The sequence below is a fragment of the Stylophora pistillata genome, chromosome 5, assembly GCF_964205215.1.
Source record: "Stylophora pistillata chromosome 5, jaStyPist1.2, whole genome shotgun sequence".
Classification (NCBI taxonomy): Eukaryota; Metazoa; Cnidaria; class Anthozoa; order Scleractinia; family Pocilloporidae; genus Stylophora; species Stylophora pistillata.
The window spans coordinates 3,101,347-3,113,405 of record NC_142523.1 but is presented as its reverse complement, the minus strand read 5'-3'; the positions used below and the strand labels follow the sequence as shown (position 1 = coordinate 3,113,405).

The 12,059-nt window shown below is 41.8% G+C and overlaps 2 protein-coding genes and 1 pseudogene across 2 annotated transcripts in view; all 3 read right to left on the bottom strand.

Moving 5' to 3' along the window:
* LOC111319650 (fibronectin type III domain-containing protein) overlaps positions 1–1,168 on the bottom strand; it is a 49,957-nt gene extending 48,789 nt beyond the window's left edge. Inside the window, 1 exon segment of the mRNA XM_088760007.1 lies at positions 1,150–1,168. The gene's annotated coding sequence lies outside the window, so the exon portion shown is untranslated.
* A 3,064-nt stretch (positions 1,169–4,232) lies between these two features.
* On the bottom strand, positions 4,233–6,965 carry LOC148729836 (diamine oxidase [copper-containing] pseudogene; annotated as a pseudogene).
* Positions 6,966–7,767: 802 nt separating this feature from the next.
* LOC148729835 (protein SHQ1 homolog) lies at positions 7,768–12,059 on the bottom strand (the record flags this gene model as incomplete). The annotated part of the gene is made up of 6 exons (XM_088760853.1): positions 7,768–8,907; positions 9,656–9,695; positions 10,403–10,523; positions 10,923–11,046; positions 11,599–11,652; positions 11,949–12,059. Coding segments are annotated over 6 exons (885 nt in total), but the record flags the coding sequence as incomplete, so codon positions are not given.

Below are 12,059 nucleotides of genomic sequence, written 5' to 3'. Positions count from 1 at the left end.
TATGTGGCGTCAGCACTACGGAAACGATCCCTTTGGAAACATTATCGAATATATCGCCCAACTTTGTGAAGTCCAGAAAGACTAGATACAAAGGTTTCTTTGCATCGCTGTATGCACCAGCCTTCACGAGCAATTTTCATCACTAGGACACGAAAGGATAATGAAAGAATCAACCAAAACCACAAGAACAGGTAAGACACAACATTTATTTAAACTTTGCATTGACAAACTTCAAAGCCTGACCGTAGACTTAACGTTATTTTCCGGCGAATTTTACGCTTTCAAAGCGAAACTGAACATTCAGTTATATTTCAAAATAAAAAACCTCTGGAAAATTACTTGAGTTTTCTGTTTTGCAAAGCCAAAACGCGCCAAATTTACCCTGTTTCAAAAAAGACTTAGAAAAAAAATCCAAATTTTCAAAACAAAGACTACTAGTCTCTGCGGAGTTCTATTGTTATCGCTATTGTTTTAATTGAACAAAGACTGAATGCATAATTAATGTATGGGGTTATATGGTACTCTTGCAAATGAAAGTAACAGTGTCGAAATAACTTTTCGTGTTAACCGAGGTAAGAAATCGCTAAAAAGAGAAAAGTGAAGATGTCTTCCCCTCGATCAAGTGTTCCAAAACGGATTACTCATGCATGCCCACTTTCGTAATTTTCATAGTTGTCTTTGGAAGTATACCTGCGTTCTACTTAAAAACGTGAAATGTACTATTCGCATAGGTTGTCCACAAAGGTAGCTGACGTTGTAACCTGAAACTTGCCCATTTAATTAAGAAAAAAATCGACTCGGTCTTCCCGAAGAATCGTAATGCATGTCGATTTGGAAACCGACCTATCATTTTCACATCGGTATAAGTGTTCATGACTAGCACATGAAAACACAAATTGGCCAAAGTTAAAGCTAAATTGGGGATAACTAACACAATAATTTATCTCACAGGACTCGTACCAATCGATGGCCAAACAAATAAGAATAAAAAACAAACTTGAGCCACGAAATGGTCCCAAAGTCTATAAAATAAGTATCTGACAGGAACGTTCGTTCTACTCCAACGGGAAACAAATTGTGAAGACGACTTGAAAGTAACGTATTATGCTAGCATTTAAACCAAAAATCTTTACATTTATCGTATCTCACCTTTTACAAAGGCACCTTCCAACCAAAGAATAAAAATCGGTAAGGCTTGAACGGAGATAAATTGAGAAAGACGGCTAGACACATTGTTGTGCCCAACTGATGAACTACTCAGAACAGGTGACAAAATCTGCTGAGTTTTTTCCCCAGGCTGCGGTAAAGATCTAAAGCCGTTAAAAACAAATTAACGCTGGCGCCGTTGGTCTTGCTCATTAAATTAATTATGCACACAGCCGTAAGCCGCACCAAGCAGCCGGCTGGCGTAAGTTCACCTAAAGGCGAAAGGAAAATACAATCCGGAACTACATTGGTTTTACTTAAATGCCCTAGGATTGGTGAAAATAATTGCGTCACCCTTTCAACCAATCAGATGCAAAACTATAATAATAGAATTCACTACGTCTCACCCACTTTTTACTATACTTTTTTCACTGACCCTTTGAGAACTTTTTCTTTAAGGGAGGGAGGGAATGGGTGGTGGTAAGTTAATGTGAGTACATTCAACAGCCTCTAGCATGATGCAGACAAGTGAAATTAAAGGCGCCCCGCTCCTTCCTCTACCCGACAAGGTCGGCTTAATCAATGGCCTTGAACTTAAATATACCTAATAGCCGTGTATTCAACAGCGTAATGGCATTTGCCACGTCATTTTAAGAAGGCAGAATTAAGAGTCATTTAGTCGCTCCCGCGTACCGAACAAACCGCAAATCAGGAAGGGTTTATTGTGCAGCATTTTAACGACAGTAGTGCAGATGGTCGTTTGCGAGAAAGTAATGTTTTATCCAAAACAAATGATCAAATTAGTGGCGTCATGCTGCGTAGGTTACTTCTTAGACTAGGTTTACACTAGAGGAAATTGTTCCGGATTCGTGATGAATCCGAAACGTTTTAGGGTTCTGTCCTCGTGTACCGGTTCACAAGAGCCGATACAAAAGACCGAACAATACACTACACCTAACCAATGACTCCTAAACAAAGAAAGAACAATGGTAATTCCCTTGTGAACCGGTACACCAGGACAGAACCCGTTTTAGTACCGGATTGATTTTGCCGTTTACACGAAAGTGGACGAATCCGAAATAAAAACTTTCCGGTTTCGTCATATCTCCGGAGATTTTGAATCCGGAATTTAAAGTGGAAACTTTGAATCCGATAACTTTTGAATCCGGAAAGTTTTGTCGTGTAACCGCTTTTTTTTCTCGAATCCGGATATTATTTCCGCCTGCGATCTTTTGAGTTTGCGGTGAACCAAAATGGAGGATCTGGTGCTAACATTGCTGGCGGTCTCCGGCTGCCTAATCTTGTTGCAGGTTCAGGCGATAAATTTTATCATGTGTACCGCAGTATTTCTGAGGAAACGCAAATTATTATTGCAAGGAAGTTTAACGTCAGCCACACTTAATTGCCGACGACGTAGATGGCCTGGCATCTGTCCGACTCAAATTTGCCTCAGTGGCATCTGGATCTACTCTAGCCTTTTTTGGGGGAGGCATTTTCACTTTGTCGATCGAACGATAAAACAACACTGGGCTTGGTAACCATTCCATTTACAATGTTCCCGGAGTTGTCGTTGTGTGTAAACGGTCAGGAATCCGAATATCCTTTCAGTGTAAACGCCTACGAATCCGAATACTCCAAAATTGATGAATCCGGAAACATTTACGAATCCGGAAAACTCTCCTCTAGTGTAAACCTAGTCTTAAATTTCGTAAACAACATTGGTTATCCTTCTATCAGAAAAATAGCCTCGGGCGTGTGCGCGTCCGAACTATGCAGTCAGACAAAGGCTGATGTATTATTTCGTCAAAACATCAAAACAACACTAGTCTTATCATATTCGCCAGGAGCTTCGAAATTTGTTTAACGCACATATATCTATATGTCATGAAGTCTTCAAACTTGCATGATTTTAATTCATAGATTGCGTGTAATTTAGACCGTCGCTTATGTTTTGAAGACTGCGGTTTGTTATCAGTCATGCGGTTAAAACTGGATTGCGAGATGTTTTTGTAAAGGATCTTGTCCACTCCCAGGAGAAGAATTGTACGTCGCTCGACCATGAAAACCTGCGAAAAATAAGTTCGAGTGAAAATTAACTATGCACGCAGCTTCAGCTACACCAGATTTACGAAAAACAAACTTGTGCGCTATTCTCGTACTTAGGCTTCCCTCTTGTAAACGGATCACGCGGAAAAAAAGTTGCTCACTACCCGATTCTTCCCGCAGCCATTTTAAAAATGTCTAGCCACTCAAGTTGGTGATAGTCTGCAGGCCACCGCAGTCTTAAACCGGAAACAAGCAGAAATACGTATGCTTAAAGGAAACGAAAATACACGCACAATAAGCTCTTCAAAAATCAAGTGTGCTTCAAGTCTTACAAGTTATCCATGTCTTGTTACTCAAGACATCTGTCTCGCAGATATCAAGATCACGGATAATATCAGCTGATATGTTTGGATACTGTAAGAGAAACATCATAGTAGCCATAATAAGCTTCTTCGGGACTAGTGCTGCAGGGATACAGATTACGCTGACTTGGATGTTTCAGCTTCTTTCAGTCCATCGAAAAGGCCTAAAAAATCGAAAAGTTATTTTCTTTTTGATATTGTACTTTGAATTTGTACAGCTAAATATCGGCAACGGTGGAAACATTTTCAAAGATCAATATCTTAGCTCTTCGATATTTCTACCAGAAGTTCTATTGTCCACGAAACGTTTCTTTGCTAAAAAAAGACAAACGACACAAAAATTAAAAATCAATAATCGAACGAATATATGATTTTAGAGAGCACTAACAAGCGGATAGCCAAGAAGATTTAACACAGCGCGAACTTAGTTCCACGTTTAGCGAGCCCGCGCTCTTCCACGAAAACAAACGAAGACACAGTCCGAGAAAAAGGCAGAAATCGTTTTATCTAATGGCGATGGGGGGAGGGGAGAGTGGGAGAGCGGTAAGTCATGAAGTTAGAGTTGTACATTAACTCATTATAATCATTTTCGATCTGTTAGAGCCTACTGGCCCTTCCTTGGCAACACCCCCCACCCCTCCCCCAGCATTAACTTCTAACTTCTAGTTCCAACAAAAATAAAATCAAAATGCTGATTTAATTTTCCTATGGCCTAACAGTTCATGAAGTAATCGCTCTTGCATTTGTAAAATTACTTCTCGGGGTATTTGGTGTCACCCAGAATGTATGTGCGTGCCTATTTTGGGCTGTAACGCAACTCGAGATAAAATTATTGCGTGACGCCCAAGATATCCCTGATGATTTGGAAATCACGTTTCACTATCGAAAAGACTCGCTAAAAAAAGGTAACCGAAGCTAAATTCAGGAAACATTTATCGCAATTTTTTTTCTTCCAGTTAGAAAATAAGAATGCTATTTGCGTAATCTGTGGGACCTTTGATGATGTTCTTTTACAGAGAGTTATGTTCTCTAATAATTTCCATAACGACCGAAAAACTCAATGGGCTTGTTCTTAGGGGTACAGGTTGATTGCGTGGCTGGAGATCCCAGAGTATCGATATCATTACCCCCGCCAGCCTTTGGCTTGATGACTACACCGTCATACATCCCCATGGATGGATCCTCGTCGAAGTAGCTGAAGGGCCTCAGGTAGAAGCTTGCGGAGTTCCCTGGGGTTGCTGTATTGGGGGACATCTTCCGAGTGCATGACATGCATCATCCCAATAGTGACCCAAGCGACCAGATCTTCGGTTTCGATGTCTTCATTATCTGCGTAAAACTTTGTGAAGTCCAACACGGGATCGGCCATGTCCAGTTGATTGTAGATACAGGAGCTCCTCTCTTCTGTGTCCTTTTGTTTTGTGACCGTCATTTGGTTTAGGGACCAAGCCGCGCCCTTAATCATGGGCCAAGCCTCGGGGATCATCTGCTTCATCATGTCCCTGATCTGAACGCGATAACCACGATGGACACCGAAGGCGTTCTTCTGTTCTCTGTTGAAGAAATTTAAGAAAGTGGGGGTCTGAAAATTGAAATGGTACACCGCATCATTCTCTTTAGTTCGAACTCGGCGCTTCAAGATCTTTTGTACGTGTCGGTCACCGAGAAACCAAGGACTTGTGATGTTCTCCAGGCCAACCTCGACAGTCTGGTGAGAGTTCTTAGTGCCACGTACATCAATGTCGACTTTGTAGTTAAAAATGTGAGCATGCAGGCTACCCGCCATCTTGGGGTGGATCTGGTATGCGTATGGGTCCTCGTCAGGAGTATAGAAAGTAGTTTGTGCATAGCCACTGGTTGTGGTTCGCACTTCTAACACACCATTGGGATAGAAAATGTAATCGAGAACATAATCGTAGTTATATGTTGTCGAAGCTCTTCGAAGGATCAGTGCGCTTCCAGGGACCCCTCCATAGAAGTTGTAGCCAACTTGAAAATCGGTGTCATAATGTCTTCGTAAGGGAATCCCGATGTCTTGTTCAAAAACACAGACCGCGTTCTTGTACACGGCTGGCTCTTTAACACCAATGAAATGAATCAAATCAAAGAACGTCGCTGTGTTAGGACAGTCCAGGCCACGAAGAAGTTCAAAACTCATGGATCCCATGTTCCAAGCGGTGTCAAGGAAATTGGTAAACATTGGCTTGGGTGCCCAACCGGAATAAAACGCTTCAGCCTCCTGCGCGCTCAGCTCGTAGACTATCCTATCACCTTTGAACCGGATGTCGAACAGTTGTATACCGGAAGAGGTCCGAGACCGGAAACAGAAACTCCAGCCCATGTATTCTATGTGACGTCCGCTGACAGTGTACCGCTTGCCATCGGGCTCGTAGAGCTGAGGATTTCGAAGTGGCTTGGCGGGTTCTTTCTTCCCACGTCGCTGATAAGTTGAAAATCTTCCGTTGTCTTCTGGTGCTTTGAAAACTGGCATCTTCGATCCGCTGTTAAAGGCGTTCACTAACTCGTCTACCGTGTCATAAGTTGCATTGTTATAAAATATTTTATCCACTTTCCAGAGGGACACGTCGTTGCCGCTTGTATCCAAACGCATCTCAAAACCTACAGGATGAATGTAATATCCAATCAAATCCCGCATCAACCACGTCCACGTTTTTCGCTCGTTGATCTTGAACGTACTGGGAGCTGCTAGACCCCATTTCAAACACTTGGGCTGCAAACAGTCCAACATCGAATAACCATCCGTTCCCTCTTTGAGAAGTTTATCAACGCCAGGGTGCGAAGTCAAATTACGAATTAATTTGTCCATTAGGTCGATCTCTTTAGGGTCTGGGAATCGCGCGTTGAATGGGATCGGATATTTTTGACCAGGGCCCTTCGATTCTGCGTGCTGACTAGGCTTTTCGACCGGACTCACTAAATATTCTCTCACATCCGGGTTTGCTTTCCCCCCATTGTACAAAACCACTCGAGCCTTGCGTGTAGGTTTCGGGGCGTTGTTCGTGTCAAGGTAAGCGAGCGCCTCGGATTTCTGCGGCTGTTGCAGCTCGATCAAGTAAATATAGTTTTCGTTGATGTTGGCATTTTCATACGCTGTTGCGTTCAAGGACGGTTGCTTGATGATATAGTCTCGAACTGCAATTATTTCTTCCTTGGATAAATCTCGGTAGAGCTCTCTCCAACCATGGGAGCCCTCTGATGGTACATTCAGCTGAGTTTTTTCCGGGCACTCTTCGATACTGGGGGATGAACTTCAGTTTCTGCAGCGCTGTCCTTGCCATTTCCGAGAGTGACCACAATTAACGCAATGAGCAAAGCTACAGATAGCAAAATGAAGATCACAAGGAGGACTTTCAACATAAGATTCGATTTGTCGCCGTTCTTATCCGCCATTGTTTGTGCGACTTGCCTGGACGATGATTACAACAGACTAAATTTTATGTACACAATAGTCTCTATTTGGACAATATTCAGACAATTACGCAATTTGACGGGTCAAGTATCTTTTTATCAAAATGATCACACTTGGCGACATCTTGATTCTCTCCGGAGTAAACAACACGATTCCAGTCACAACTCGTCTTTTATCGACATTGGACGAGGTCCATACCAGTGATGGAAAAATTTTGTACACGTTCAAATATTGTAATTCCGTGCATAAGTTCTTCTTTTTACTTTTCCCGGACGAATTCTAATGAATTTAGTCGGCAAGTATACAGCTCCGCCTACCTCCTCCTGGAAGTGACATTTAACTCTTAGGACATGCAAGCGGAACACTCGAACATTGTGCAGTTTAGAGCAGGTAGACTAAAGCCCTGTTTTATGCTTTCAGTTTGCTGAAGTAAAGAAAAACAAAACAGGAAAAGGAAAAAGGAAGCAGCAAAAAAAATTACTCGATAAACAAACGGCATGGAAGTTGCGTGCAGTTCGCTGTGCCTTTATTTTTAGTCACTGAGAACAGATGCACCACAGGATTTTTTAGTCGTAGATGGTTAACAATTGCCTTGAAAAAAATGTGAAATTTTGAATCGCGCTGACCAAAGTCGCTTTTCTCGAAGCGTGGTATAAACAAACACAGAGCTGCCAAGTTCTTAAAAGGGAGAATCTATGAGGCTTAAAAAGGACCGCATGAAATAGAGCGACCCTGCTTCTGCTTGAAATCTCCTTGCCACGCCGACTCACGTAGCCTTTGAAGTTTTCTGTAATTCAAGTTTTTTTAATGCTGATGTTGTGTCAATTGTCATTCCCACAATGCAAATGTTATCGAAGGCCATCACAGATACAACCATTGTTAGCTGTTGTGTAACTGGCTAGACATGCAAGCGACCAACTATACGTAAGTAAGTTAAGTCTGTTTTAAATTAACAGTAGGTTTTGCCAGGTCGTGAAGGTAGGTTAGTCATTTGTATATGTTAGGTATCAGTGTATGCTATACCAGTAAACTATACTAGTTTTGTCATTAGTTATCCTTATTATATAAGTTATGTTAGCCTTGTAAGTTAAGTACGCTATGTTATTACTGTAATTTGTAAGTATTGTTTAAAAAAACACTAAATAAATAAATTTGAAAAAAATTATTTTTTCTCTGTTTTGATGTCAAGACCCGAACAACAGTCCGGACTGATTGTTCTAAGGTTGTGGATATCGTCAATTGTCATCTCAACAAAAGAAATTTGAACCGCGACAGTCCAGATTAATACTGACTAAAGGCCAAAGTTTATCACAGATCCATCGACTCCTGAAAAATGACCAAAGTTTATCACAGATCTATCGTCTCCTTGTTATTGTGCAACTGGCGACCCGTGGGGAACGGGGGGGGGGGAAGTCGTGCGACCAACTGCTGTTGTCAGTGTCTGTCACCAAAATCCTTTTACTCCGTAGAACAGCAGAAATGTAACAACTAGGAATCTGTATCCTTTTTGATCTCATTGTCCAGTAAAGGGCCAGCCTCTGAAATCTCTCTCTTAACATCAGTTTCAGAAATTATTTCTTTATTTCTTTCACCGAGATCGCCTACGCAATCGTCGTCCCTGTTGCCTACGTCATCTTCGTCGTCTCTGTTATCGTCGCCGTCGTCGTCACCTTCGTCGTCGCTCGTATCATCATCATCGTCGCCACTTTCGTCGTCGCTATCACCGTCTCCGTCGTCGTCACCTTCGTCGTCGCTTGTATCATCCTCGTTCCCACTTTCGGAACTGTCATTGTCGCTTTCAGTTCCACGTGTCCCGCATATATTTTCAGCGGAATTGGTTTTCTCCTCTTCCTTTTGAACCAAACATGCGGCCAGTTCCAGTTCTTCTAACTGCCAAGACAAATCGCCTTTACTCATTTGGACCTAAACGACACGAAAGGAAAACTTCAAATTGACGAGTTTTGCTGCTCTTTTGCAACCATTTTACTCAAAATACCACGTCACATTTTTCTTTCTGGCAGCGAATATGGAGAATATGGCTTCAATTACTGAGAGGCGAAGGAGTTGTAGAGTCTTTAAAGTTTTCCGCCCCTGACTCTTTCAACTCGCGAAATCTGATATTTGAATTTCCCTCCTGGCTGGTACCACCACATACGTTCAGAAATAGGTTATGGCAAAAGGCCCATTATTTTGTCTTGGTGATGGATATTTAGCCCCATTTAAAGTTCGCTTTTTACCACTATTGCGAATTCGCCCCTTGAAGTAAAACAAGTTCGCCCCCATCTTTACCAGTTTGCCCCCTAATCTTTAAATTTTGGAAATCAGTTAATTAATACTCTCTTCCTCATAAATTCGCCATTTCTCACGAATTGTTTTCTGTAGAAGGCATCGCGTGTAATTCAGCAACAGCTGCACTTAGAGAGAAACAGGCACGCGCCGAAGGATTTTCGCGCTGGAGTCCTGATCAAAATGTAGGACCTTCGGCCACAGATTTCTTTGGTTTCCGACAAGACACTTTACTCTTACAGTAATTCTCGCCACCCAGCTCTATAAGAGACAAAAGGAACACTGCCGCTCCTTGCAACGGATACCGGATTAAGATCGTGCGAGCAGAAAATAGGAGTCAGTCTCGTTCGTATACTTAAAGGCAAATACAATGATTGTCAAATACCTGTTCGAGGTTTTTTGCTAAAGACGAAAGCTTCTTACGGCTGTTTCAAGAAAAAAATAATATGGTAACGAGGCAACGCATTGACGGGGCAAGCTCCCAAACCCCGATAAAAAGCAGAAACTGCCAATCGATCATGCAAGTGTAAGGAAACTTCTAAATAATGTATTTTTTGTTGAATATATTTGGAATTACACCTTGTCAACGTCATCTTTCTGGGAAAAACCCTTCTGGAATAGAATTTCCCTTTAACTCTTTACAACTTCCTTAACGAGTGCCCTTCTAATTCAATTCCTATGGCAATTACTGGTGATGATAACAAGTCTATACCCGAGTCTCCGTGGTCAATGCATAACATGTCTGCTATTTGAAAAGAGGACTTTCCAAAGCAAGCAGAAAACTTGCCGAGGAAAACTTGCGGCTTAGAGATTGTCATCCGGGATTGCTGGTTTTGCTTTACTTTGCATTCTATTGGTCTAGAACACTTTCGGATACCCTCTCAACCAATAAGATACAGAAGTTGAAACCAATCGTGGTCTTGGTCGCTCGCGTCTTCCCGCTCTTTTCACCTTGAGAGTTCTCATTGGCCCCTTATGATATTTTCTGAGCTCTGATTGGCCGCCGTGGTTTCCTTGGATTACGAGACACTATCAAAAGGCGCTCTCACACAGACTTAGGAATCAGTATTTGGAAACGCTCGGCCTCCGAGCTACAATACACAGAGATAAATATGACTCCAAAACATCTTACCTGGCTTTTTGAATCCAAACGCAGTAGTCGGTCAAATAGAGATCATTCAACAGAAACCAAGGGTCTTCTTCACGACACAGGGCATGGAGTTCTAATAGACATCTCAACACCTGTCGACGACCTGCCAAGGAATGAAGTATTTGACCTCTAACTCCCCATTGTAATGTCAACATTGGCCCAATGTTGTCAATACTTATCCTGGCTTCTACAGCATGACACGACTAAGAATATTGCTACTCCCCCTTGATGGGATTCACAGATTCCCCCCTTCCCACTTCATTTACCCAAAATTCTTTACAATTTCATGGTAATCATTGGAATTTCCGCGAGGAGAGGGCTGTTGGAAAACTAAGGCGAAGGCCTCTTTTGGCTTTCTTAATCTCATCCGTTTCTTGTTCAGAATAAAGTCTGGCTCAAATCAGAGACTACATCATCTATAAAATTTCCGAATCTTGATTCCGCAACGTTAAAAACAGTAACTGTTATGCGTCACACAAAAAAAGACACTACGGCTACATACCAAGGGAAAATATCTTTTTTGTGTCGTCAACAACTGCAGTGATCAAAGACCAGTGTCGATAAAGAGGATATGATAAAGATCGGCGAACACAAGAAATTATGACATCATGGATGCTGTTGAAGGACTGAGAAAACCAAAAATATGTATTCAAGTCTGGTCTTATATGAAGGAATTTTCCAGGATGGGTCCCCCCCAGTAATCGTCTTACTCGCATTTTAGGAGGGGTGGTATGCGAATGTGATGTCAAATGCTTAAGGACCCCTGGCTGCAACCTGGCTTGGATCACCGGCCGCTGTTTGAGAAATAAGACCCCCCCTCCCCTCCCCTCTCCTCTTCTTTGTACCAAAAAGCAGACACGAGGGAATGGCAGAAATCGAGCTGAGCTGTAACCCTGTTTTGTACCACAATTCTTTGCATGCTTACTAACAGTCTTAATCTCAGTAAAGGAGGTCTATCTTAACGTGCTTTGACAGGAACTTCCTGCCCTTGAGGCGTGCTCGGCTAAAATAATGACAAGAGTATTATTCCCCTGTGAGCTCAGAAGTTTTTCATGTAAATATATAAGTATAAATTTTTAACGTAGATATGAAATAGATAGAGAGGTTTTTTTTCTTTTTGCACTAGGTCTATAAGGGTGTTCTGCAAATATCTGTCATTTCAATGAAAAGTGTCTTACTTCAAACCACGAGAATGTAGAACTTATCCGTGAGATGGTCCAAGGCGATTCAACCTGGCAAACAACATTTTGTAAATCACTATTAACTTAGATAAAATCCTTCGCACTAGATAAACAGAACGGATCCTTTTGGTTGGGTGTAAAATGCAGTCAAGCTTCAGTAGAAATACTTAGTGACATTCAGCTTTGATCATTTCTTCAGGCTATGATTTTGAGGGTGTTTCAAATAAGGGGGATGGAGCTGCGTGTTGACATAGATGAGAGGTAAATAAAACATCTCGAGCTTGAGGTGAACAAAAAAACTTCTAGAACCAAGGTACTAGTACACCCTGTATTTTTCAATTCTTTACCGTATTTTCTCCTTCTGTAGTCCGATGATTATATGCATATGCATAGACGATATCAACGAGACCAAGGAATAGTGAAAGTTCTTCTTTGTCGTCAAGAAGGTTTGTAATTAG